At 39.8% G+C, this 24587-nt stretch overlaps 1 protein-coding gene across 1 annotated transcript in view; it reads right to left on the reverse strand.

Moving 5' to 3' along the window:
* Positions 1-24587, reverse strand: part of LOC124166068 (receptor-type guanylate cyclase Gyc76C-like) — a 279411-nt gene that overhangs the window by 116269 nt on the left and 138555 nt on the right. Inside the window, exon 2 of the mRNA XM_046543687.1 lies at positions 15590-16818. Coding sequence (XP_046399643.1) covers positions 15590-16789 — 1200 coding nt within the window. The 5' untranslated portion in view covers positions 16790-16818. The remainder of the gene's footprint in view (positions 1-15589; positions 16819-24587) is intronic.

Here is a 24587-nt window from a genome sequence, read left to right on the forward strand (position 1 = left end):
ACGAAATGGGTCAAGGTCGTAGGCTTGTTTTAGTCGACGAATGTTATTGTAACGATAATTGATACATTGTAACTGCGAAACGCCTGAAGGCATTTGATTTTCACGAGGAGAAAAATGAAATTCGTCAACTTCTGCGCCGCAAGGCAAATTGCAACAATGATACGACCTTCATTATCCAAATGAGTCGGCTTCAGTCACGATTTTCAAAAGAATTAGGGGACGATCGATAAATAGTTCTCTTGCAGCCTTCCAACCGCGACACGCTGGCAAGGTTGTTCCGCAACTGTCTTCGATCAGTCCACAGTTCAAATGGAGTTCTCGAAGATGATCGGAAATAAGCACGTGGAAAATACGAGAGAAAACCATCATATACAAGTAAAAATAAAATCCAAATGAAAAGCCCTCGGAGAATGCAGCGTTAACTGTGCATCGGAGATAGGGACTTCACAAGACAAAGATATTTAACGTGTCACTCTTTCCTCGTACTATCAAAGATAGTGTCTTGATTAGTGAAATTAATGGCGTTACTCGCTAGAAGAGTGACTCATTGCATGTATTTATTTTTACCATGCTTTAACCTTGCATCAATTCGCTATGGAAAGTTTTGCCTACGCATGAATAGGCAAGAATATTTTAAAATTATCACTATACGCAATATTTTTATGATCGCGTGGTGCGCATGTGGGGATACTTTTGTTATGCTGTAGATTGATCACCCTCTGCCAAACACCCAACATCTACATCTACCCAAGAGGTGGCTCGCAGGGTATTGAGCAGGTTTGGATGAACCTGTCGCGAATCTATCCAAGAACAAGGCACGGCCGTAGCCAGGGAGGGGAGGGAGACACAGGGATGGGATGGTTCAACCCTGTAAGTCTAGACAAGAGATTTTCGGCTGCTACGCATGTGGCCACGTTTGAAATACCAAAATCCCAAGATCACGTGTTAAGTCTGATGGGTTGACTACGACGAGGTAGCGTGTATTCTCATGTCGTTTACTTCGCTTAGAAATGTAACTTCCATTAATTTTGATACTCAATATAAGTTGGAGAAGTATCAGGATTTTACTTCAATAAAATTTACCAGTAATCCATTCTCTGACTTGTAAATTTCCTTCAACCAATACCACCTGTCCATGCTGAAATGGGCGTTCCCACGTTAGCTTCGGGTTTTAGTTGCTAATCAGCACCCTAGTGCATTCTGGTACCCAAGTTTTTACTCATCTACATCTACATAATACCCTGCGAGCCACCTCTAGGGTGTTTGGCAGGGGGTGATCAATCACCTGCATGCAGCTTGCATTTGGACTCCCACATGCACACCACACCGTCCAAAAAACGTCCCGTATACTAACAAACTATGCTACTATATGCTGTTGGAAATAATAATTGAATTAAGAAACATGCATTAATTTTTACGTAGGTTAGTAGGCTACACTAAAAGTCATGCAATCTATTTACGAGTTCTATTGCTGCCGTTATAATCTCTTATTGATCGTGGAAAAAATGACATTCGAAATCTGTCTGTTCTGCAATCTATCTCTCTTATTTTATTTATATGATCTGATCTTCCATAGTACGTTGGCGTCCGCAAGATATGGTTAACTTCGTCAGAAAAGAAACTGCTCTTGAATTTATCTAAAAGGTTTAGTCTATTTTTGAATCTACGGTCCGACAGAGATTCCCATCCGAGTTTATCTAAGAGGTCAGTTACACTAACAAGACTATCGTAACGACCTTTCACATACCTGGCAGCTCTTCTTTGCACGCGTTCTAACTCTGTTATTAAGCCTTTTTCATGAGGGTCCCAAACACTGGCAGCGTATTCCAAATGTGGTCTAACGAGGGAAAAGTAGCTAATTTCTCTCACTTTGTCGTCGCACTTTCCTAATATTCTTTTAACAAAACCCATTTTACGATTAGCTTGACCGGTTATTTCTCGAATATGTTCATTCCACGATAGATCATTATTGAGTCTAACCCCTAGATATTTCACGGATTCAACTGCCTTTAACTGGGTGCCCCGAATAGTTACGCTGTAGGGAGTTATTCTTCTTCCAGAAATTCATTACGGCGCATTTTTCCAAATGTAATTCCAACTGCCACGCATCGCACCAAGCTTGGATAGCAGCAAGGTCATTCGTTAGTTCATCCATATCTTTGCTGGAACGGATTTCTCTGTAAACTACAGCGTCGTCTGCAAATAATCGTAACTTACTTTGCACTACTTCGCCAATGTCGTTTATATAAAGAAGGAATAGGAGTGGGCCAATGACAATACCCTGAGGAACGCCAGAAGTGACTCTAACCTCATTGGAGACTGCGCCGTCTAATACTACTCTTTGGACGCGGTCGCTCAAAAATTCTCTAATCCAGGAAATGACATCTTCGTCTAGACCATAAGATTTCAGTTTTATTATTAACTTTCCGTGGGGTACTTTATCAAATGCCTTTTTGAAATCAAGAAAAATCGCGTCTACTGGAATGTTGTCTTCCCCGGAGGCTAAAATATCATGGGCGAAAAGCGCTAACTGAGTTTCGCACGATCTGCTTTTCCTGAATCCATGTTGAGTTCCCATTAATAAGTTTTGCGCGTCTAATAATTTACTGAATATTAACTGCAAGTAATGAGCAATTTCTGAGGCTAGTTCTTTATATACGCGAGAAGGGATTTCGTCTGGACCAGGTGATTTATTTGGACTAAGCGATTTCAATATATTTTCTATTCCGAGCGTACTAATGTCAATAGCTGGCATCTGTATACAGGGATTGTCATCGGTCTCGGGTGAGTTTTCGGAAGGCTCCGTGAACACGCTCTTAAAGTAGGAATTTAATAAATTGGCTTTATCGTAACTGCTTGTCAACACATCTCCATTGTCGTTTCTCAGCGAACATACGGTAGATCGTTTACCTTGAACTTCCCTAACATATGACCAAAATGCTTTTGGGTTATCCTTTTACTATTACTTTTACTATTTTACTCTTGGGTTCAGCCGGGATGAGAATTGCTCCTGGGATGTTTGAGACGCTGAATCCAAGGGATAATCCAAATGAATACACACGCGAAATGCCGGCCTCGGTGGCGGCGGGGTAAAGTCCTCGCCTGCCAAACCGTAGGTCGCGGGTTCGAATCCCGCCTGGGTAGGTGATCCCTCTCCAGGACATGGATGTTTGTGTTGTACTCTGTTAATATTGAAATCCCTCGTTGTAAAAGGCCGTTATGTGCTGTTTACGGGGGTTGTGATAAATAAATAAATAAATAAATAAATAAATAAATGCGTCCCCTTCTCCTAATGAGGGCCTCCGAAATATTTCTCTAGTTACGGCCGAGGGAGCTACGGAAGGCTAGCCAGAACTCAAGCTACTACATCAACCAGGATAAATAACAATTCTGCGTCACAAAATATCATATCCTTATCGTGACAATCTATATGAATGGGCGCATGGTCAATTATGCAGATGAGAGCGGCTGCACCAAAGAATAAGACTAACATCCACACAGAGAGCACCTCCATAGAGACTTCAGATGATGGATACAGAAAATGAAGTCCGTATACTTTTTGATCTTGATTAACAGGTAATAAGATCCCGCTACCGTGAAAAAATTATATCAATCAAAACACAAAAACTAACTCAAATTAATAAAATAAATCTCTATTAATTTCCAAATGATTTTGCGAGTTAGGTATATGGCGAGACATTGCATGTTCACGAAGATATAATATATGAACAGGATGATTCTTGGAAATAAGTTTTCTCACAAGGTGTCCATGGACTACATAATTAGCATGCTAATATAAATTGATGTACTAAAAACTTCTGCCAATATGGAATATTATTGCATCGACATAAAATATATAGCATATCATCTCCTTCGCTGGACACCTGATAGCCCCCTTAAAGATATATATCCACCACTGGCAATTTTACCAATTTTTTTCTTTATCATTCGTATTTACTTCTTGCATACAATATATTTATGCACATAATTTTTGTTCCACTGACTATTTCTTTCTTGCTTCGCCCATTGTTGATAATTCGGCTTACAAGGTAAGAAAACTCTTTCATCTCTTCAAGCTTTTGTCTTCCTAGATTATCGTTTGCCCTTGTCTCCTCCCTTTTGTTGCATACTGATATCTTAGTCTTCCTTTTGCTGTCTATTTGTAAAAGTCTTCTTGAAATCATTCTCTGCCTCAGCTATGACTACTAAGTCATCAGCAAATCGCAGCTTACTATATATTTCTGAATAAGCGATTTTAATTAATTAATGAAATGAACCGTAGATCGAGCAAAATTACTTATAAGCGTAAACAAACTAGTAAAATTATGAAAAAATGAAAAGCAACATGGTGAAAATGCGCTCCAACAACTTATTTTGTCTCCTCTATTCTACTGATCTCTACGCTACTATTTCTTTCCTGCCACGCCCGTGGTATAGGTAATGAAATGAACTGTAGATATCGAGCAAAATTAATTACTTGTACGCGTAAAAAAAAGTATTATAAATATTTTAAAAAACCCCAACAATGCCCAACGAACAACTCTCTTGCGAGAAGAAAAGAACTCCGCGGAGAAGAGAAAAAACTGAAGGTACACATATACGGCGTAAACGTACGATGCAAAGGGGGAAAAACTGCGTGTTTACCGAACAGCTTTACGGAGGAGGGAAAAAAAGGGCGAAAATAGCCGCCAGACATGTGGGCAGAGACTCAAAATAGCAGTTAATGGAATAGCGGGGGTACTCGGAAAGAGACTTGAAGATGATGGCCAGCGTCTCGGCAAACCAATGAGTTGTCCAGAATGTGGGAGGAGACAGCGGTGGGCCGTGGGCAGCGAACGACGTGAAGGAGAACGGACGAGTTTGAATAGGGACGTGGGAGACGTGGGTCGTCAGTTGGCTTAAGGGCTTTTAAACGAGTCGGGTCACCATGCGGGCTGTTTGTCATACCGTGATGTGCAATGTGAGTGGGGTGGGGAGGAGGGGAAGAAAGTGTTTGCAAGGCTTGAGGGAAACCAAGAAAGGGGACTATCCCAAGACACCTTACATCACACCTTACTATTACTATGCCTAATTTTACGAGGTCCATTCTATAAAAGGAAAATTTAGGAAAATGACCTAAAATAACACAAAATAAAATAAATACTCATTAAAAAGTTTTTATCGCGAACGAACTTTGATGTACACAAATTTGTTGTAATGACTCTCATCCCTTTGACTCTTTCTATCCCAGTGTTCTCCATAGCAACACGAAGAAACGCCATTTAAAAATATGTGCACAGTTAATTAATGACTTTATTAAAGATAGATATGACCTACTAATCATTTTATGCTGCAAAATGAAATGGCCAAATGCAAAGCTGCTTTGATAATTATAATTGACCTGAAACTGTACACATTTTCTAAATGAAAAATCTTCAAGTTTGATATTCCTAGAACTAACGCCGGCTAATAAAGGGTTAAATGATCGCAGCGCCGCCATCGGATTTTGGTGGCCATTTCTTGAACCAATCTCCATATTTAATTTTAATAATGAATAACGATTGTTATACGATTCAAATCATAATAATAGTGCTAAAATATTGCCAAACAACAAAAAAAAAGTTTATAAAAAAGTTATAAAGTATTATAATTCCGTTATTCAAAAATACCATTCTACAGTTGCTAGGCTCACTTTTTATATAGCTGATAACTTCCTGCCTTACCTTAAGGCCATTTGTGAAACCTTGCCATCATGAAAGTACTAAAAGAATAAAACTTTATAACGTTCACTTGTAAATTGAATAGGGACGATCCGTGTTTCATAATATAGATATAACTTCAGGTGTGATATAAATATGTTATAAAAACAGAATCGTGCCTATTTAAATAAACAAGTGAACGTAAAAAAGATTTATTGCTTGAATTTCCATACTGGATATGTTTCACAAGTCAAGCATGAATTCATCAGTTGTATAAAAATGAAGCCTAGCAACCATAGAAAGGTGTTTTTGAAAATTGAAATAACATTATTCTTGGCATCATTACCCATATATTTCTTAATTAATTTGTTAATTTAGCACAAAAATTCGGGGGAGGCGGGGCTCACAGGAGGAAGAAGTACAATTCGTTCGTTATGAGAATGTACACTTTAACCCCGTAAGTCGCGAACAAATCAAGAAAAGGGGGGGGGGGGGAGTTGAAACCCTAGACGCTCCTCTGGGAGAGGGTGGAGGGGAGGAGTCTAGCAAGTGGTTCGGGCCGTACCTCAGAAGCGCTGCGGTGCGGGGTAGCGCCCTGGGGGTTGGATCGCATTACGTCGGACGAAATCTCACAAACTCTCAGATATGGGTTAAAAAAAAACAGAAATTCAGTCCTTTGAGACATTAGTTTCACGTTCTTCATTAGGATATTGCCTTTACAGGCCAAAAAAACTCAATTGAAGGTCCTCAGTACTTAGGGCCCTTGGGGCACGGGTTCCCGTTATTTTAAAGTAACCAAATTTTACCACGTGAATATAAATCTCACTTGGACCATTTTGATACAATGGAAACATAATTTTTCTCAAATCTGAAAAATAATGGCCTGCCTAGTGGACTTGAATCAATATACAAATCAAATTATTAAATTGGTAACTTCCCAAATTAGAAGCTGCGCCACTTATGAAACGAAGAGAAGAATAGAAGTGTGAAATGAAGAACGGCCGACATTTGCCTCGCCCTAGACAGAATAAAATAATATTTAATAGAAGTTACAAGTCTTTTCCTTAATGTGCATTTTTAGTAGAGGTGGAAATTAAAAATACATAGGTATCAAGAGAACTGTTGCTAAAACTTATCAAGATTATTTCTTTTAAGAGAGAAACCTGCGTGGTCAAAAATTCTTGCAACCCCATCCGTGAAAGAAATTGAAAGAAAAATACGCTAGCAGTAATTTAAAAAATGTGTTGAATATAAATAAGTTATTCTAAAAATAGATTCTTCATTATTAAAAATAAATTCGACAAAAACAAAAATTTTAATCGAATAGTTCGGAATCGTGTTCAAATACCCCTATCGGTAATTTCCGGCTTCATAAATAAAAAGGCGCATCAGGTAGTTCGAGTAACTGAGAAGCTTGATTTACAAAGAAATTTTAATAAGTTCACACAAAGCCTGTTTACGAGAGCTGGTAAAGCAATAGTAACACAATATGCAGAGAAAAGTACTTCCCATGGGAATTACAGACCTAGTCAATACGTGAACTTTCAAAGTAATCATAAAGCAGCGTATATACAAGCATGCTGAAGAATTCTTAGTCTTAAAATCAATTAGTCTGTGAATGTTAGCACGCTTAACATGAGAGAACGCATAGGCAGCCTGATGCGTGTTACAGCGATTTGGACCATACAGCTCCCTTTCTAAAAACATTAAAATAAGTAATTGTGCCAGACATTTCTCAATTTACACGTAAAAGCTTTCGTACCAGCGACGGTGCACGAAGGCGCTTAATAAGAGCGCATTTCGTCAGTAGAACTAGAAAGCAGCTGTTTAAATATATGCATCACAAGCATTTGAATACCTACCATTTCATTAAAAATAAAAATAAAAACTTTAAAACTATTTGCGGCAAAATGATTACCTTCGCTTGCCATGAAAACCTAGTCTCTTACGAAAAGATGAGTTTTATGAAGAAAAATCTCCAAATACAAGATCATAGACCTGTGGCATGACATACGTCTTCTGACATCAACATAAACGGAAAACAACCACCAATAAGTACCAAAAGGCTAAATTATTTAAGTCCTAAAAAAAAGAATCACTCGGTAGCATGATTATTTTTATTTCCAATCAACGTTTTCCTCAAAAATTGATTGGGAAGGTCGTAAACTCTCATATTAGGCGAGGACCATACATTCTTAGCACAGAGGGGGAAACAGAGTTTGGATGTCATACAAAGAGGTACATAAAGGCAGGTCTATACTTGATGGACAATTAATGCGTTTCCGAAAGGTATAACTGTCACCGAACATGGGCACTCTTGCCTTTCCCCAACGCATTGACGTAAAGCCTAACCAATAACCAAATGGCGCTGCTAAACTGGAACGACGGACAGATGCGATGATGTGAGGAGTTAAAAACGAATGCCATAAAAATAAAAATTCTCCTTATCGATTTCTGGACTATAACGAGAAATAACAACCCCAACATGTTTGGAGTACCCATAAACGCAATGCTACATTCTCAATGGAAGGTGATGAAATATCAGAGCAGCCGGCTTCAAATTACTTATCGTCATTTGTTCTTCTTTCCTTACTCTTTTATTACGCTTTGTCACTAACTAAAATAAAAATATATGAACCTGTAGGATGAGATATCCTAGTAAGTTAAGAAGTTCATCGAAGTTTAACTTGGAAGTTATAGCAACAAATATTACCATTTTTTAAAAGAATATCACAATGCTATAGATGACGGTTTATAAGTGATACAACGCCAAATAAATAAAATGAACGAAATATAAGTTGATAGTCAATCGTAACCATTTATCTGCGAAAACACTAACAATAAAAAGTACTCCCTATTTATGACTCTTTGGGGTAGCCGGTAACAAGCCCAACCTCTTTCGGAAAATCCCGTCAGAATTTATTCAAAACGTTTCCTTAGAAAAAATGTCCTTTAATTTTAAATGAAAATTGAGAAATTTTACCGTATCCTATTAGTATAATAATACTCAACGCAGTAGTCCGAGTAAAAATTACATTAGCGAGATGAAATAAGGAAAAGTCATAAATATAGACTACAATAAAAACACGTTTAGCTTGAAACTATAAATAAGTGTGCATTGTTAAATAAGAGAGAAGGGAAGCGTCATGAAAAGCGAAATACGAAGGCGGCACAACTTAATCAGCTGGGAAGTGTAATTGTTTCCAAATGCAAAAATGGATATAATCGTTGAATTGAGATTTTAATGCCGTTGAAATGCGAACCATATACTTAACTAGATACTCGGAAAGGAGCTAATTGATTAAAATTTGAACACCACTTACCTACAAGTGCATTAAGCCCCGTTGACAATAAATATAATATGATAATAAATATAAATAATAAACAACTTGAGTTACTCTCACTCTGACGTATAAGTAAAACATTACACCAATCAAAGACCAGACCGTGAAACAATCATGGAATCGAACTTTGAATAGTTTACATAACTGTCGATAGATATGGTAATATCCCTTGATACTGGCCACTACCAGGAGATATTTGACCTTTTTACTGCTAATCACCATTCCTAGTAGGTTAATGCCCCTTTACGCTGATGTAAACCAGTAGCCACTCGTCTCAGGAGTTCAACTCCATACCAACACCTGGTAAAGTTGTTGTCAACAGGGCGTAATTCCTACTTTTGTGAGAAAAGTGTTTCCGTGGATTTCGAAAAATCACAATTTTTTCCTAGCTTTACATTTCATTTCACATAAGAAACTCAGGAAATGGTTAACTGATGATTCTATTTATTCTGTCATGATACACTCAAGTCAATAATCTATCTACTTCGGTCATAAAAGAAAGGAGTGTGAACACTTTCCCGTGAAAACACTTAAAATGAATGGAAACTCATTCTAGAGTTGCATTAAACTTGAACATGCTCAAAATTCTTACATTTCCAAACGATGGGGTGATGGGGTAAAATATGGCCCTTTCAGGCATGCTGACATGACAAGATATACGGACCAGGCAGGAAATATTTCAAAATTGTACGTTGAGTACCAACAAAATTGATTTATTTTAATCACAAACACACAGCTGTTTGCACTTCGTAACTCAAAGTGTCATAAAACCACCGAAAACCTTTTTGTTGGAGAGGGATGTAATTTTTTTACGTGAAAGTGAAAGATTATTTTTGGAGATCTTTTTTTTAACAGGAAAATAAAAAAATGGGATATTGAGGACGTCGGCTGAAGCCACCGAGTTTTTCACAGGGTTGTCGGTGAGAAGACTACAACATACATTTGTTTGCTACTGCGTCACTAGAAATTGGCAGAAATGTTGTATGTGAGCAACTCCTTAAATAAATAAATCCAGGAGCTAAATGGGATGCAATGAGTGATCATTATTATTCCTGTTATGCAGTGGTGGCGCTAAGGATTTGGGCCCTCCCAGGGAAAATTTTTGGGGGCCCTATATATACTATACTAGCTGACCCGGCGAACTTCGTACCGCCTACCATCCAATGAACTATCGTTTAGTTGCACCATTTATAAATAAAGAGCGGCTGTAACGTTTTAGTCATATTTGATTTATTATAAATTAAATGAGCAAATATTGATGAAATAAAAATTATATGCATTCAGTTGTTGGCTATTTGTGTTATTAACCGTAAAAAAATGTTTTTAGGTCTAATTCCGTTGGGTAAACTTGGCTCGTTCACGGGGCAGGTTAACGCAACGCTAGACCGACGCTTGACTGATGCTCAAAATAGTGTAAGAAAAGCCCCTATGAAGCCGCATTCGTATCAAATGGCTTTAGGCGCGCCAGTTATAGTATCTCTGTTTGGAAAAAATGCACTGCGTAAACGTGCTGCATGCGTAAACCAACCATGGTGTGCCCTACGCATTCGGGTTTAATGTCTTGCGTCAAGCGCCTTCTGATAAACAACAGTTTTTGTTTTGTTATCATGCGCAAGATAAAGCGAATGAAGCTAAATAAAAATAGCGAAGCGAAGCAGGGACGCAGCGAGGGGGGTTTTGGGGGTTAAACCCCCACCCCCAAAAGCTCAGAGAATCTTTTTATAAAACATTTGGTTATTAATATTAGGGGGACGGATGAGCCACAAAATATTTAACTGTTCACAAAGCCGCAAAACTTACCATTTTGAACCTTTTATCCTAAAAAATGTCTGGGGAGGGCGCCCACACCTCTCGCTTACCTTGGCGAGTTTTCTATACCCTACAGACCCGCCAGTATTAGCTGCGCCTATCCTTAATTCCTAGCTGCGCCCTTGAAGCGAAGGAAGAAATACAGCGGATGGTTTACCGACTCGTAAACATACCACATATTATTTACCATGAGAAAATCATGGGTTTTCACTGACACATGAGAACAAACATCACAAAAACTGAAAGGCTGACCATGCGATTTGTTAATCGTTATCACGAATGCAACACGAATTGGAAATTGAATACGTTTAAGCTCAAAAGGGCATATAAGGTGGGATCCTGGAATCTTCGGATTGAGAACTTCCTCATCTTTGAATTTTCCTTTGAGTATAGTGGCGTGAATCACTTTCATTATCAGTTTTCTAAGAACCAAACACGTTCCCTTGGATAGTTTTGGTTGGTTTAGGTTTCGAAAGATCATGAACACAGTGCCTACCTTTAGCTGTAAATCGTGCCGTGGTAAGCCAGGTGCGTCCAAGGACTTTAAATATTCAGATAGATAGTTGGTGACTTCGTCTACGTTTATTACAAAGTTAAAAGATTTGAATTCTTGCAGAGTACATGGACATTACTGATAATCAACAATTGCTTGGGTATTTGTTTACACACACGGTAGTTATGTGTTTGTTGACAACTCAATTCGAGCTGAGCTTATATTTAATTCAATTATTTTAATACTATTTTACTATTACTTTAATATTTTTAACATGTTTGAACATTATTTTTTTTTTTAATATTGTTAAAAAGATCAGTCACTACATTAGTGAAAACGAAAAAAGTCTTATTTTTTTGACCGTCTCAACAATCAACTCCTAAAAACATATCTCTTAAAATAAAGTTGAATTTTTTGTGTGAACTTTCCTATTTTTTAATGTCCTATATGTTATCCGGGGCTGAGACGAATCCAAAGAGCCTAATGTCACTAAAATCGGTGCAGCCGTTCTCGAGTTATAAGTGCTCTAACTAACACGATTTTCGACTTTCTTTTATATATATAGATATAGATTTGTATGGATGGAAATGAATTAAAGGCTTCCCATTCTACATTAAAACCTACACATGAATTTATACGTGGATGCGAAGACGTGCAAAACAATCTTAAACATGGAAAAGTAGAGGCCGCTTATAGGATAGTGAGGAACCACTTTAAGGAGAGGGGCGTAAGATGTAATACCCTATGAGACCAAAACGGAGAACTATTGATTGAAAACGAAGAAAAAGGGAAGAGATGGAAGGAATATCTGGAAGATTTGTACAAAGGAAGTCGCCTCAGAACGAATGCTATTGAAAACGAGAGGGAAGTCGATACCGATGACATGGGAGCCCCAATTTTAAGATCGGAATTTGATGCGGCTGTAAGAGATCTCAGGATAAATAAAGCGTCTGGCATTGATGGCATTCCTGCAGAGCTAATTAAAAATTCAGGAGAGAAGACGTTGAACCAGCTATACAAAATCATTAGTGAAATGTATACGACGGGTGAGATACCAAAGGATTTCTAGAGGAACATTATAATCCCTATTCCTAAGAAGAAAATAGCGGAGAAGCGCGAAGATTTTAGGACCATAAGCCTTACTACACATGCGTCAAAGATACTGACAAGGATCATCTATAGAAGAATAGAACGAAAAGCAGAAGAGTACTTGGATGAGGACCAATTTGGATTCAGAAAAAACAAAGGCACAAGGGAAGCAATACTGGCCCTAAGACTGCTCATAGAGAAGAGAATGGAAAAGAACAAGCCAACATTCGTTGCGTTTGTGGACTTAGAGAAAGCATTTGACAACGTGGATTGGAGCACAATGCTTGGAATCCTAAGGAAATTGGGGTTCTTTATAATGACAGAAGAATCATCCACAGTTTATACAAAAACCAAGTAGCCGTGATAAAATCAGGGCCCAGCTGTGAAGAAGCAAGAATTAAGAAAGGAGTGCGACAAGGCTGTACATTGTCACCCGTAATTTTCAACGTTTACATTGAGAAAGCCATTAATGAAATCAAAGAAAAGGAATTGGGAGTGAATATCCATGGAGATAAAATTAGCATGCTAAGATTTGCCGATGACATAGCCGTTATAGCAGAAACAGAGAGGGATTTGAAAAATATTCTGATTAATATGGTAATGGGCAGATATCAACTGAAAATAAGCACGAAGAAAACCAAGATCTTAGTATGCAGCAGAAGAGAAGAAGTCAAGACCAACATTAAAATAGGGAGGCAAAAACTGATAGAGGTGGATGAATTCTGTTATTTGGGAAGCAAGATAACTAGTGACGGGAGAAGCAAGAAAGAAACTATCAGCAGAATAGCCCAGGCGAAGAGAGCATTCCACCAAAAGAGAGACCTGCTTACAGCGGGAAACTTAAATATAGAAGTAAAGAAACAATTTATAAGAACCTACATCTGGAGTATGCTCCAATACGGAAGTGAAGCATGGACAATGACCGCAGCGGAGAAAGCAAGGATAGAGGCCTTTGAAATGTGGTGCTACAGAAGAATGATGAAAATCAAATGGATTGACCGAGTTAGTAATGAGGAAGTCCTAAGAAGGGTAGGAGAGAAGAGAAGCCTCATGAAAACCTTAATAAGAAGACGGAACAACCTTATAGGCCACATCTTGAGACATGATGGCCTGATGAAGACAATCGTCGAAGGGCAAGTGGAAAGCAAGAATGGAAAAGGAAGACCTCGGACAAAATATATGGAACAAGTAAAGAGAGATGTGAAAGAGAAGAATTACGTAGGTGTGAAAAGATTAGCTGATAGGAGAACTGAGTGGAGAGCTCCGTCAAACCAATCCTAGGATTGTTGACCAGTGATGATGATGATGATGATGAATTTATGGTTAAGAAAGTGTAGTTTACGGCATCATAAAAATTGAACATGTGTTCAATTCTATCATATTACTAAAATATTGGCTTTTTTGGGGGTTTTCAAAAATTTTTGAAAACCCCCAAAAAAGCCAATTACGCTACTTATATAATGAAAACTTAAAAATATACACAAGCTAAGTCACTAATATTTGATTATTTAAATAATTGAGATTCTCTGCAACATTAAAAACTTATAAACAAGTTATTTAAAGTGGTTATTACATTTTCCCTGCTCGTCAAGGGGGCCCTCATGGGCCGGGCCCCCATGACCAGCGCCGGGGCCGCCATTGTTGTTATGTACAAAAGCGGGGAGAGAGGCAACTGTCCATATTCATACGAGTGAAGTTAAAAACTAAAGAAGTCAACACAGCGTCATCAATTTTACTAAAAGGGTCGTAACAATTACTTACTTCACAGACTACGTGATTCAATGAAGAGAGTGAAACAACATATATACATCCTTGGGAGCCGGTGGCTGTGAAATATGTTCTATATCTCATATTCTCAATGATACAACGTGAAATATCCCACTCGAGTAAAATATTTTTAAGTAGTCCTAATTAGGCAGGGAACAGACGTGGGACTACATTAGGAAACGGCCAAGTATACTCCGGGGCGGATAACGAAGGAGGTGATCGATATCCGAATGGAAAAAAACTTAAACCGTGACACAGACTACGCTTTAACCGCCGCCTGGAACCCAGAACTACGAAGACTCACGGAAAAAAACAGAAAATTAGCGCGAGCAATTCAGAAGGAACCTGACGACTTTTGGATTTGATGAAACACTGTTATATGTATAACAAGGCTCAGTTTTCGGATTGTCATGCCCTGAGGACGATAGCAGAGGTAACTATCGAAACGCCGGCCTGCAAGCAACTCATCTCGCGGAAAACCCAAGAACAATTCACCAGTATTATACGCCGAGAAAGAACAAAATCATATACATCACGCAAGTTTAATAACAAAATTGGGAACGGAGATAAGAATGCAAAACAGTTTGGTAAATGTGGAGGCATGGGAAATTTTTAACCATAAATGCGCATCATGTGAAATGAAATAGGTGGAATAATTGAGATGGAGTGACTGAAGGCGGGGCACTTGAATCATTGATATTGATATCGCTTTCATTAATGGATAGACCAGCGTTGCGCAGGGATAAAAAATTCACGCGAAGAGCTTCCTTCAGTCTGACTGAATAATATCCACGGCAAGACTAGAGACAAAGCCGAGAGAAAGCACTGTACCATAAGTTTACGTATTTAATCGTACACATTAAAAAAAGAGGAAGAAGAAAAATATACTATCCACGTAGTGTGATATTCTACTACCTTCCAAAAAAGGAAAAAAAACAATAACTCCTGGAATGTTTCTGTTAGAACGTACAAATTGACCAAGCATTTGCCGTTTACAATTAATCAAACCAAGAATAAATGCACGCCAGAATAGGGAAACTCTAATAATAAAAACCCCTTGGAAAAAAAATAGTTTAGATATGACGGGGTGAGAAGCCAAGGAGTACAAGTGATTTTTTTTTCTAAACAGGGTTAGAATAAGAAATTAGATTAAGAAAACACACGAGATCAACTAGATATTTAGTAGTGCAATTGACTTTCCACTCCATATCAGCACAGAAGAAGGACTCACTGGTATCCCTTGGGTATCAAATTTAGTACCTATATTCACTCTATCAATTTCTGTACCTAGCTCGGTTTAGAAAAACAAATCATCTGTACCCCTTGGCTTTCCTTCCCCTCACATGTAGTCCACATTTGCAATTACTGGAATGAGACCATTGTTGAAATGAGTGTCCTGTAAAACTCACCTCGTGAAGAGCGAGGGAGATGGCTCCCGAGATGGCCAGTCCTTGTCGATCCTTCCGCTCTCCTTTCAGCGCCGTGAGGTATCCCATCGTTAGCGTGTGGTGCTTCTTGACGATCACCTCGGCCATGTCGTCCCCTCCGTCTGAGGTAGAGTTGGCCCCCAGCGCCGCGTGGTCGGGGGCCGCGAGAGACGTAGAGGGAGAAGGTGAGGTCGCCGGGGAAGTCGAGGCGGAAGATTCCGAGCGGGGGTTTTCAGTCTCCTTGCCGGGCTGGGTGGCAACTGACGGACTCCCCAGCCCGTTCAGAGAAGTCGAGGTAGAGGTATGGCTCGCGGATGGGTCGACGCCGACGGATCGGGACGAACGACCCGAGTTCGAAGCCTGAAAACCGCTGGGATGACCCGGTGAGGAAATCCGACAGGGATGTGTCGAGGGGCTATGTTTTTCGACCGTGGAATACGGCTGAACCTGAGTCGCAGGTGTCAGAGGGGAATCTGGACCCCCAGGATCCTCAGGAACGTTCTGGAGGGGCCTAGACGCACCTAAACCAGTAGCCATCAAGGGGATCGCGGAGGGTATTTGTCCGCCTATGGTGGAAGAGTGCTGAACCTGAGTCGGAGATGTCAGGGAGGTAGCTTCTGGACCCCCAGGGTCCTCCGGAACTGTCTGGAGGGGCCCGGAGGACCCCAACCGAGGGAAAGATGTGGGGCCCAGTCTGCCATTCGTGGAAGACTGCTGAACCTGAGTCGGAGGTGCATGAGGGGTGCCTTCCGGACCCCCAGGGTCCTCCGCAGCCTTCTGTGATGACCCCAATGCGATGGCTTTTCCTTCCCACAGGGGCTCCGGCGAGGGCCCGTGGATGGTGGTGGGGTCGAGCCAAGGCGGCGAGGGCCTGGCGACGTCCTCGAGCCAAGAGCGGTGCGTGGCCTCGTCCCCCTGGTCCCTCCTTGGCCGGCCACCCCAAGACCCTCGGTCGTCGTCCCCGGAGAGGGCTGCGACGGCGGTGGCGGCCCGCGTCTCGGCGCCCTCGCCGCCGTCCACCAGGGTGGCCACGGTCGAGGCTGCGCCCAGCACGGCGAGGAAGAGGACGAGGCGTCGCGGGGAGAGGGAGGCGGTGCGGAGGGTTAGCGGGTCGTCGGGTACGGGGAGGTTGGGAGGGCCCGGTGGCGGCGGGAGAGCCCGGCGGGCCGCACCGGGGCTCATGGCCGGGGCCCTAGGACGTGCGTGTTAACCTGCAAGCAGAGAGAGTAACGGGGTAATTAGTAAAAGAGCGTTCGTAAACAGGCATACATGACGTAAATAATGAAGTAAAACTATAGAAATTGATGCAAGGTTGATAAATGTGATAATATATTTTATCAAAGATATTATTTTTGTTAATGTTGGTACACGTCCTTTTTTCCACTTATTACAAACCAATGCATGGAATGTTATTATATAATGGTGGTAACCTAAATGCAGGTTCGCCTTCTAGGTCATCTAAACTCCTTAGAATTTTTATATAGCTTTGTTTGTAATTAATATAGCTAAATTAACATTATTATTATTATATAAAAGCATGTATTTATATATTTTTGTAATAAAAACAAATACTACTCGTCTAAAATTTTTTCACTATGTGGTTGGGATTATTCTTATTTTTGTGAACTTGTTCGAAGCATTCAAGTCTTCTTATTTCTTCTCTATCGTGAAGGCAGGTCTACACAGCACATAGCAAATCACCTCAGCCAGTGCAACCCACTACATAGAACTTCCTTCGATGATTCTTCTATTTCCTTCCATTATAACCCACAATCCAACTATCTTCCCCTTTCTTCACCTCTTACCGAACATCAATCTGTTGCATGGAGTTTTGAGTGTCCTAATAAAGGTTACTCAGGCATGCGATATTTAGCTAAAAGAACATGTAACCGATGATAAAGAACAAGATGGCACAATGTTTATTACTGATACTACGCTCCTCAACCGTTGGGACATTATTCGGTACTTACATTACATGTGATGAATACTATGACATTCATACAATGAATGCATTAACGGTATCTAGGTAACTGATGATGACCTACCTAATGGTTAAAACGCGTCGTACCAGTGGTACAACTAAAAAATGTCTTGCTTCATTGTCACATATCGCTATCTTGATAACATCGCTAAGGAGCACTTCTTAACTCATGTGGACAAAAATAGGCAACTTTTTGCCTCCACTCCGTTTTCCACAAAGATTTTTTCTTTTTGTTGTAAAAAGCTGTGAAACGCGTTTTTCATGCGAGCTCATGGCTTATCTGTAATTTAAGGATAATTGAGTAAAATATACACAGTAATAATAGCTTTGATATCCTCATTCCCGCAATACCAACACGATTTTTTACGCAGGCATCTCAGAAATCTCCAAACATAGATATTTCTTATTTTTCTATTTCTAACTTCCCCGTAAACAGCACATAGAGGCCTTTACAACGGAGGATTGAGAAAGGACGTCACAAACATCCATGCCCTGGATAGGGACCACCTACCCAGGCGGGATTCGATCCCACGATCTTCGGTACGGCGGGCGAGGACTTTACCCCAGCGCCTCCGAGGTCGACGCCCATATACCCTCCCCTGGTTTTGTGTCCGCGTGGATTATTATCAGCCCTTCTTCTTTCAACTGAGTAACCAAATTGTAAACTGCAATGCACTATATCATTTCCTAGCAACGTCTAACATCATTCTGAAGGAAGTATGCATTACACCAGTCATCAAAAATTCCATTCTCTCCCGAGACAAAAACCAGAGGTCCTTATTGAAGTTATCTTACGTTGCAATTTATTTTCGTGAATGCTGGGAAATAAAACTTTGAACGCAATATATTTTGTTAGAATTACAAACTTATTTTCAAGGTTGATGTGTTTTCTCTCTGTTATGTATATCATTATCGTCTTACTTCCGACCATCTTGCGAGAAGAAAGAAGATATACTTTACACTTTTTACGCTTACAATAATAATAAATGCTACTGATATAATGCACAAAAATCATCAAATAACTAAACAGCACATGGAAAACAAAAAATAAGCTCATATAGTTATCCTTCTGGGCAACACTAAATTATGAGCTGTGACTTTTACCACGTATTTCACCATATTATCAACTAGTTCTATTAATATTGACAAAATATTTCAATCGTGAGTATCAATGATTAAATATCTCTGCAAGATACTGAGCAATACGTTTGGGGTAGGACCAAGATTAGTGTCACTTAAGCATTCTGACGCAGTTATCAACATAAGATATCATGATTATGTAAGAGTCGCTAAGAGGTTAGCCACTAACATATAAGGAATACAGGGAAAAGGTGAGTCATTTATTGAAAGAATATATTTTCATCTACGTGCGAAGTTTAGACCTATTAGTCTTTACACAAGAAGATTTTCGTGTATATGTGATGAGCAATGGACAGCCTACGATCAAAACATCCGACGTAATGACACGCGAGACTTCAATGCAATTACAAAGCATTCGCAAAAGTCACTGAACTCATGACAAGAAAATCATTAAGTCAATCGTAACGGGCTTAATATTTATCAATAACACTCGACCGGGAATTCAAAACTCGACAGTACAACATCAGTAGTTGCAATACTATTTGATCATCCGGCCAGAGGGTAAAATGTTACAAATTTAATAATTCCTCGCGAAAGGTTAACGGAATGGAATAAGATATGCTTTAACTAAGTCAACGGAGAAATTCGTTAGTCTCGAATCTTATTACCTATCGTTGAATTATATCGACAACTTTCCATGCTCGATTCTAAGGGATAAATATTACGAACTTCAGTTTCCCTGCGTTAACAGGCAATAAAGAAAAGCAGACGTAAAATCCTTGCCTGCTATTTCTCGAACCGCTGGTTCGAATCCCGTTTGGGTAGATTTTCTCCCATCCAGGGCATGGATTTATGTGTGTGTCCATCTCTTTAATTGCTATGAAAAATTGTCATCGTTGTGGTAATAATTGTAATACGCAAGTGGTAATAAAGACATTTACTTTTCAACCGAATTTAACACTATACAGCATATAGTATTAAAAAAGAACCTTCGCACGGAAACACAAAATTTCCATCGAAAGGAGAACTTTAAGGAACACACCAAATGTTACTGATTAGCACGCACTATTAACCTAACGTAATATCACCTTATCCATACGAATTCAGGACTATTCAGTCCTTTATCAACCAAATCTAGGACTACACAGTATACCTTAATACTATACAGTATTACTCCACAGTACTATAGTATATAGTACGGTAAACAGTATGGTGAGCGTAGCTACCAACTCGTCAATCAGGTAATATTTTTGGCAGAAGAAAATAATAAGTTAAAACTTAAGGTCAACACAGTATACAGTACTGGATACTGTATAGTCCTAATTCGTGGGATAAATGAATATCCTTCCATTCGAAATTATTATTATTATTACTATTATTACTATTACTCACAATACCACTACTCCCATTAAGCACCCCACGATTCAACTTTCTCAGAGCGATAAGCCAATACTCGATCCAGTTCCAAACAAGCCAAATCCTCTCACGTTCAATCGAGTTCACAGGCTGGGACGTTACGTGAACCTCGCTGCGGGGAAAAATCACTAAAGCATGTCTTCAAGCTCAAGTCCAAGGTTTGTGCGGCTCTAATTTTAATCATAAACTACCTACTCATGAAAACGGATGGGAGGGATGCCCGAAGCCAAGGAGCGAGACGGCTTAGAAAGAATCAGGAAGGGGGGGGGGGGGGAGGTAAAAGCGGTAATTACCGCACCTTTTAAAATTAATGAACGCGAGGGGGAAAAAAATCACTTAACTCCCTTCATTCGTAATAAGGTGTTGATTTTCCGCTCATGGTTTGCCGAGCGTATCTACCAGCGTCCTTTATTTCCTTTCGTCCATCAAGTTATATTTTTGGTAGAAGGGAATCATTTGTTAAAACTTACATGCCAACAGTCAAGGCGAGTGGCATAGCCGGGAGGGGGTAAGTGCTCCCTCCAAACCAATTAATTTTAGCAGAAAAATATCTTTCATACTGTAAGAGTGGTTTATTTATATTTTATTATTCTTTCCTTCGAATAAAGGTTACATTTTTTCTTCGAGAAAAAGTTATTGCTTTTGGTGAACAGATTTCTAAAAAAGCTCATTTTTGCAAAATATATTTTATAGCCCAGCACTTTTTAGAAAAACAGTTTCCCGCGGGCTTTTTGGCGCAAATAACACTTAGGGGTGTGGGGTATTGCATACCTTCCAGGGTAAGCGGGAGTTGCGGGGGCCCACCTTCAGAAAATTTTATCATGAATGGTTCAAAATAGCGAGTTTTAAGGCTTTAAGAGGGATATTTGATTAATCCTAACACTTTTCTATAAGTAATACTAATCCAATTTAGTAAAACGGATTAAACTTAAAAATTTCTCTGAGTTCTGGGGGGGGGGTTTATCCCCCAAAACCCCCCCTCGCTGCGCCACTGTCCCCTACGACCCATCAATTCTGTGATTTTAAGTCCCAAAATAGCATAAAATGTGATTGATTGAGATGAAAATGCTCACAATTTCCCCAGAGGGGGATTCCACCCCTTTGACCCCTTCGGGTCGTGCTCGTGCCCCCAAAACATCATCCTGGCTACGCCTCTGGTCAAGGCCACTCATTTCACTCGCGGTTTAACACAAATACGGACAAATGAATGCGAGCCACAAAAGGAAAAATGTAATCAGTGAAAGAAGGTCATAATCGGCCCAATTATTTACGGCAATAAATATTGCACATAATCTAACGATTTTGTGTGCGATGAGAGGATTATTATATATTCTATGTATGTAATTATGCGTTTATATAAGAAAAATAGTTATCCTTGTCCAAATATTTGAAATACGTTTTGTAATAATGAATGCAATCGGCAATAGAACAAATAACTGAATACAAAGAAATTTTACTTCTCATGTGTGCTAGCACCAGACCCATGTAAAAAGTTTAGGATGGTAGCCCCAAAACTACTCAAAGGGGTACCTATATATTCCAAAATATTTAAGTATGTTCTAAAATGTAATATTTGATTGTAAATGGAATAAATTATATATTATTATTATTATTATTATTATGTGTTTCCATATGAAGAATGAAATCACGCAAAAGCGGAGGTGGAATTCATCCCTGCTTGTATTAAAACCTAACATAACGGGTATATCACTCAATAAATAAATTCCCCTCCACTCACCGCAATAGGCTTTGGCACACCTCAAAAGCGAATGGAATTGGAATATAGAGCGATCCGCCACACCAACCGAGGTCGTTACATCTCCCTTCGTTTAGGGATTCAATTCAATTTGATTTAGGGGTGCACAAAAACTAACAACGAATCCAAGGAACTTGCTTGAACGTTTGGGGACACTAAGTTCGGCTCCCTCAACGGTAGAAAACAGCCAGGAACGATTTATCCTCAAGCCTATTTACCACACGTTAACATTCCCTAAAATACAGTTTACAATCATGGCTGAATTACACTCGCGGCGCAGCACTCATTCATTCATAGTAGTCCTTAGATTGGTATACTGCATCACAGTTCCCTTTCAGTGGCGCCGACTCCATGGGGCCTGAGGGGGCCCGAGCCCCCTCAAAGATTCGTTAGGGGGGCTGAGCCCCCTCAATAATTCAAGAAAATAATTAAGTTATATTATGCTTTGGGAAAGTCACAAAAATATATTGGTGTTTTCCCATGTTTGACGATAGATACCTTTTAAAATGCATTCAATAATGTGTTAAAACAAATAATTTTAAGGTAGTAAGCATGGGTTAACTGAAAACAAGTGGTGTGAATTATGATAGTGTTACGGTGCTGAGACACACTTTGAATTTAACCTCTTCCCGGGGTAAGACCCCCGATATGGGCCCCCCCAATATTTTTTATAAGTCGGCGCCCCTGTTCCCTTTCTTCTCCTATTCTACGGTTCAAGTCCTCGTTTCTCATCCTATCTATCCATTTGAACTTAATCCCCTCCGCCAGCACCAGGTTTCGAAGTCTTCTGGTCTTTCCTGATCAGCTTTTCCAATGGTCCATGTTTCTGAACTTTGGGGCATCACTACGCACAAGAATATATTACATACTGTTTCCTTCGCTTATTAGTTTCATCTGAGCGTACATCCAAATATTCACAAATTATGGAAGGTAAGATGATAAAATTATGAAACTTACAAAGTATTGTTTATGGAGAAAAATAATTCCAATTACTTCCCAAATTAACTGACTTGATTTCGTGAATTTATACGCAAACATGACGAGTAATCTAGCGATTAACAATAGAAAATTACGATTTCGGATCTTCATAGATGATAACGTGGAATAAAATTCACCACACCGCGGCACGCATCAGCTGACGGAGCCAGCTGATGCGTGCCACTAGCACCAGATCTCCGACTCTTTTGCGATCAACTTTTCTTTCAGCTGATCGGCCAAGCATGTGAGAGAGTGAAATAATAGAAAGGAAGACGTGCGCTAAGGAGGCTTTTCAATAAAGTCGGATTGTGGAAGGTGGTTGAATCAAGATAGAGAAAAGGATATGGAAAGAGTGGTGGAGTTGGATCTCTCGGTGGAGTGAAACGGAAGGAGGGTAGGTGGAGGATGATGGAGAAGAGGGAGGGGGTGAGGGTGGTTGGTTGCCGTGGCGAATAAGTGAATGGCAAGCAGCTGCGCCTCCAGCGGCGGACAGTGCACCGCGGCACGGAGAGGGGAATAACGAGGTACAAGGGGCGGTGAGAAGGCTCAATGCAGCCCTTTCAGCCACCACCCGAGTCGAATACCTAATAGCTATTGCGCATACTACACCGCAGGAACTATAAGGACTATATGGAAAGATCTGAGGAGAAATATTACTATTAATCGGTAATAATTTTTAAAACTTTTATTATTATTAAAAATTTTACGTAAAATTTATATTTTTTATTATATATTTATCTTAAGTCTAGGTAATTTTTGATAATAAACAAAGATTAGATACCCTTTTATACGAAACGCCAATGTTTCACTTGGGTAGTAATAAGTAAGTTCTTGAAACCCAGAAAATTTGATTATATTGTAGTCTTTTCAGAGGAACCTACGTTCAGAGTAAATATGAGCAAGAGGGATGGTCGGATTCTTCGTCTTGGACCAAGAATGAAATGGGAAAATCGAAGATCAAACGGTGGATCCGATGGTTCCGATTGAGTGATTCCGACGATTTGCGATTGTTTACACGTCGTTGACTTCAATAGAAAATTTTATTACCACAAGAAAGAATAATAAAAAAAAGAGAGGTATCGGCATTGAAATAAACGCAATTATAAAAAAAGCATTACATTAACTGAATTTTCCATTTTTCAGTTGAAATACAAAAGCTGGGATTTTCAAAGTCGGCATCGGCTTTTGGTAACCGCGCAGCCACTTTGAGCGCTCCTGCTTATTATTTACTCTGAGACACCTTTTGGCGAATTTGGAATCTTGAGTCCAGAGGCGTAGCAAGGAATTTGAAATCGGGGGGGGGGGGGGGGAGGGGGATTACTGGAGATTTCGGGGCGCGTAAACCCCCTCCCCCCCTCGTGGCTACGCCACTGCTTGAGTACGAGCATAAGGGTATCCAGATACTCCAGTGAAAAGATTAATACCGACTTAAATGAAAATAAAACTGAATTTTTAATCGCAGCACGGGCTTAAACACTATTACATTATGCCCGGAGCTATTCAGCAGAGCGCTGGATTGCGGACCAGAGGGTTCCTCGGCTGAACAAATGGGGAATACTGTGGGAACTCTTATGTATAAAAATCCTTGAGCTTTCCTCTTTACCGGAACTTGCAAGTGATATATCGTGGGTGGCCCAGGGAAATTTAAAAAATACCTTGCAAGCTTATATGTATTTCTCACTCCCAGACTCGCCTAAAAACTGCTACGGGTGAGTTCTACTATAGCTTTTTGTATGGGTTATTGTAGAATCAACATCTAGAATCGACAA

This window comes from Ischnura elegans, chromosome 9 (genome assembly GCF_921293095.1).
Source record: "Ischnura elegans chromosome 9, ioIscEleg1.1, whole genome shotgun sequence".
Taxonomy (NCBI): Eukaryota; Metazoa; Arthropoda; class Insecta; order Odonata; family Coenagrionidae; genus Ischnura; species Ischnura elegans.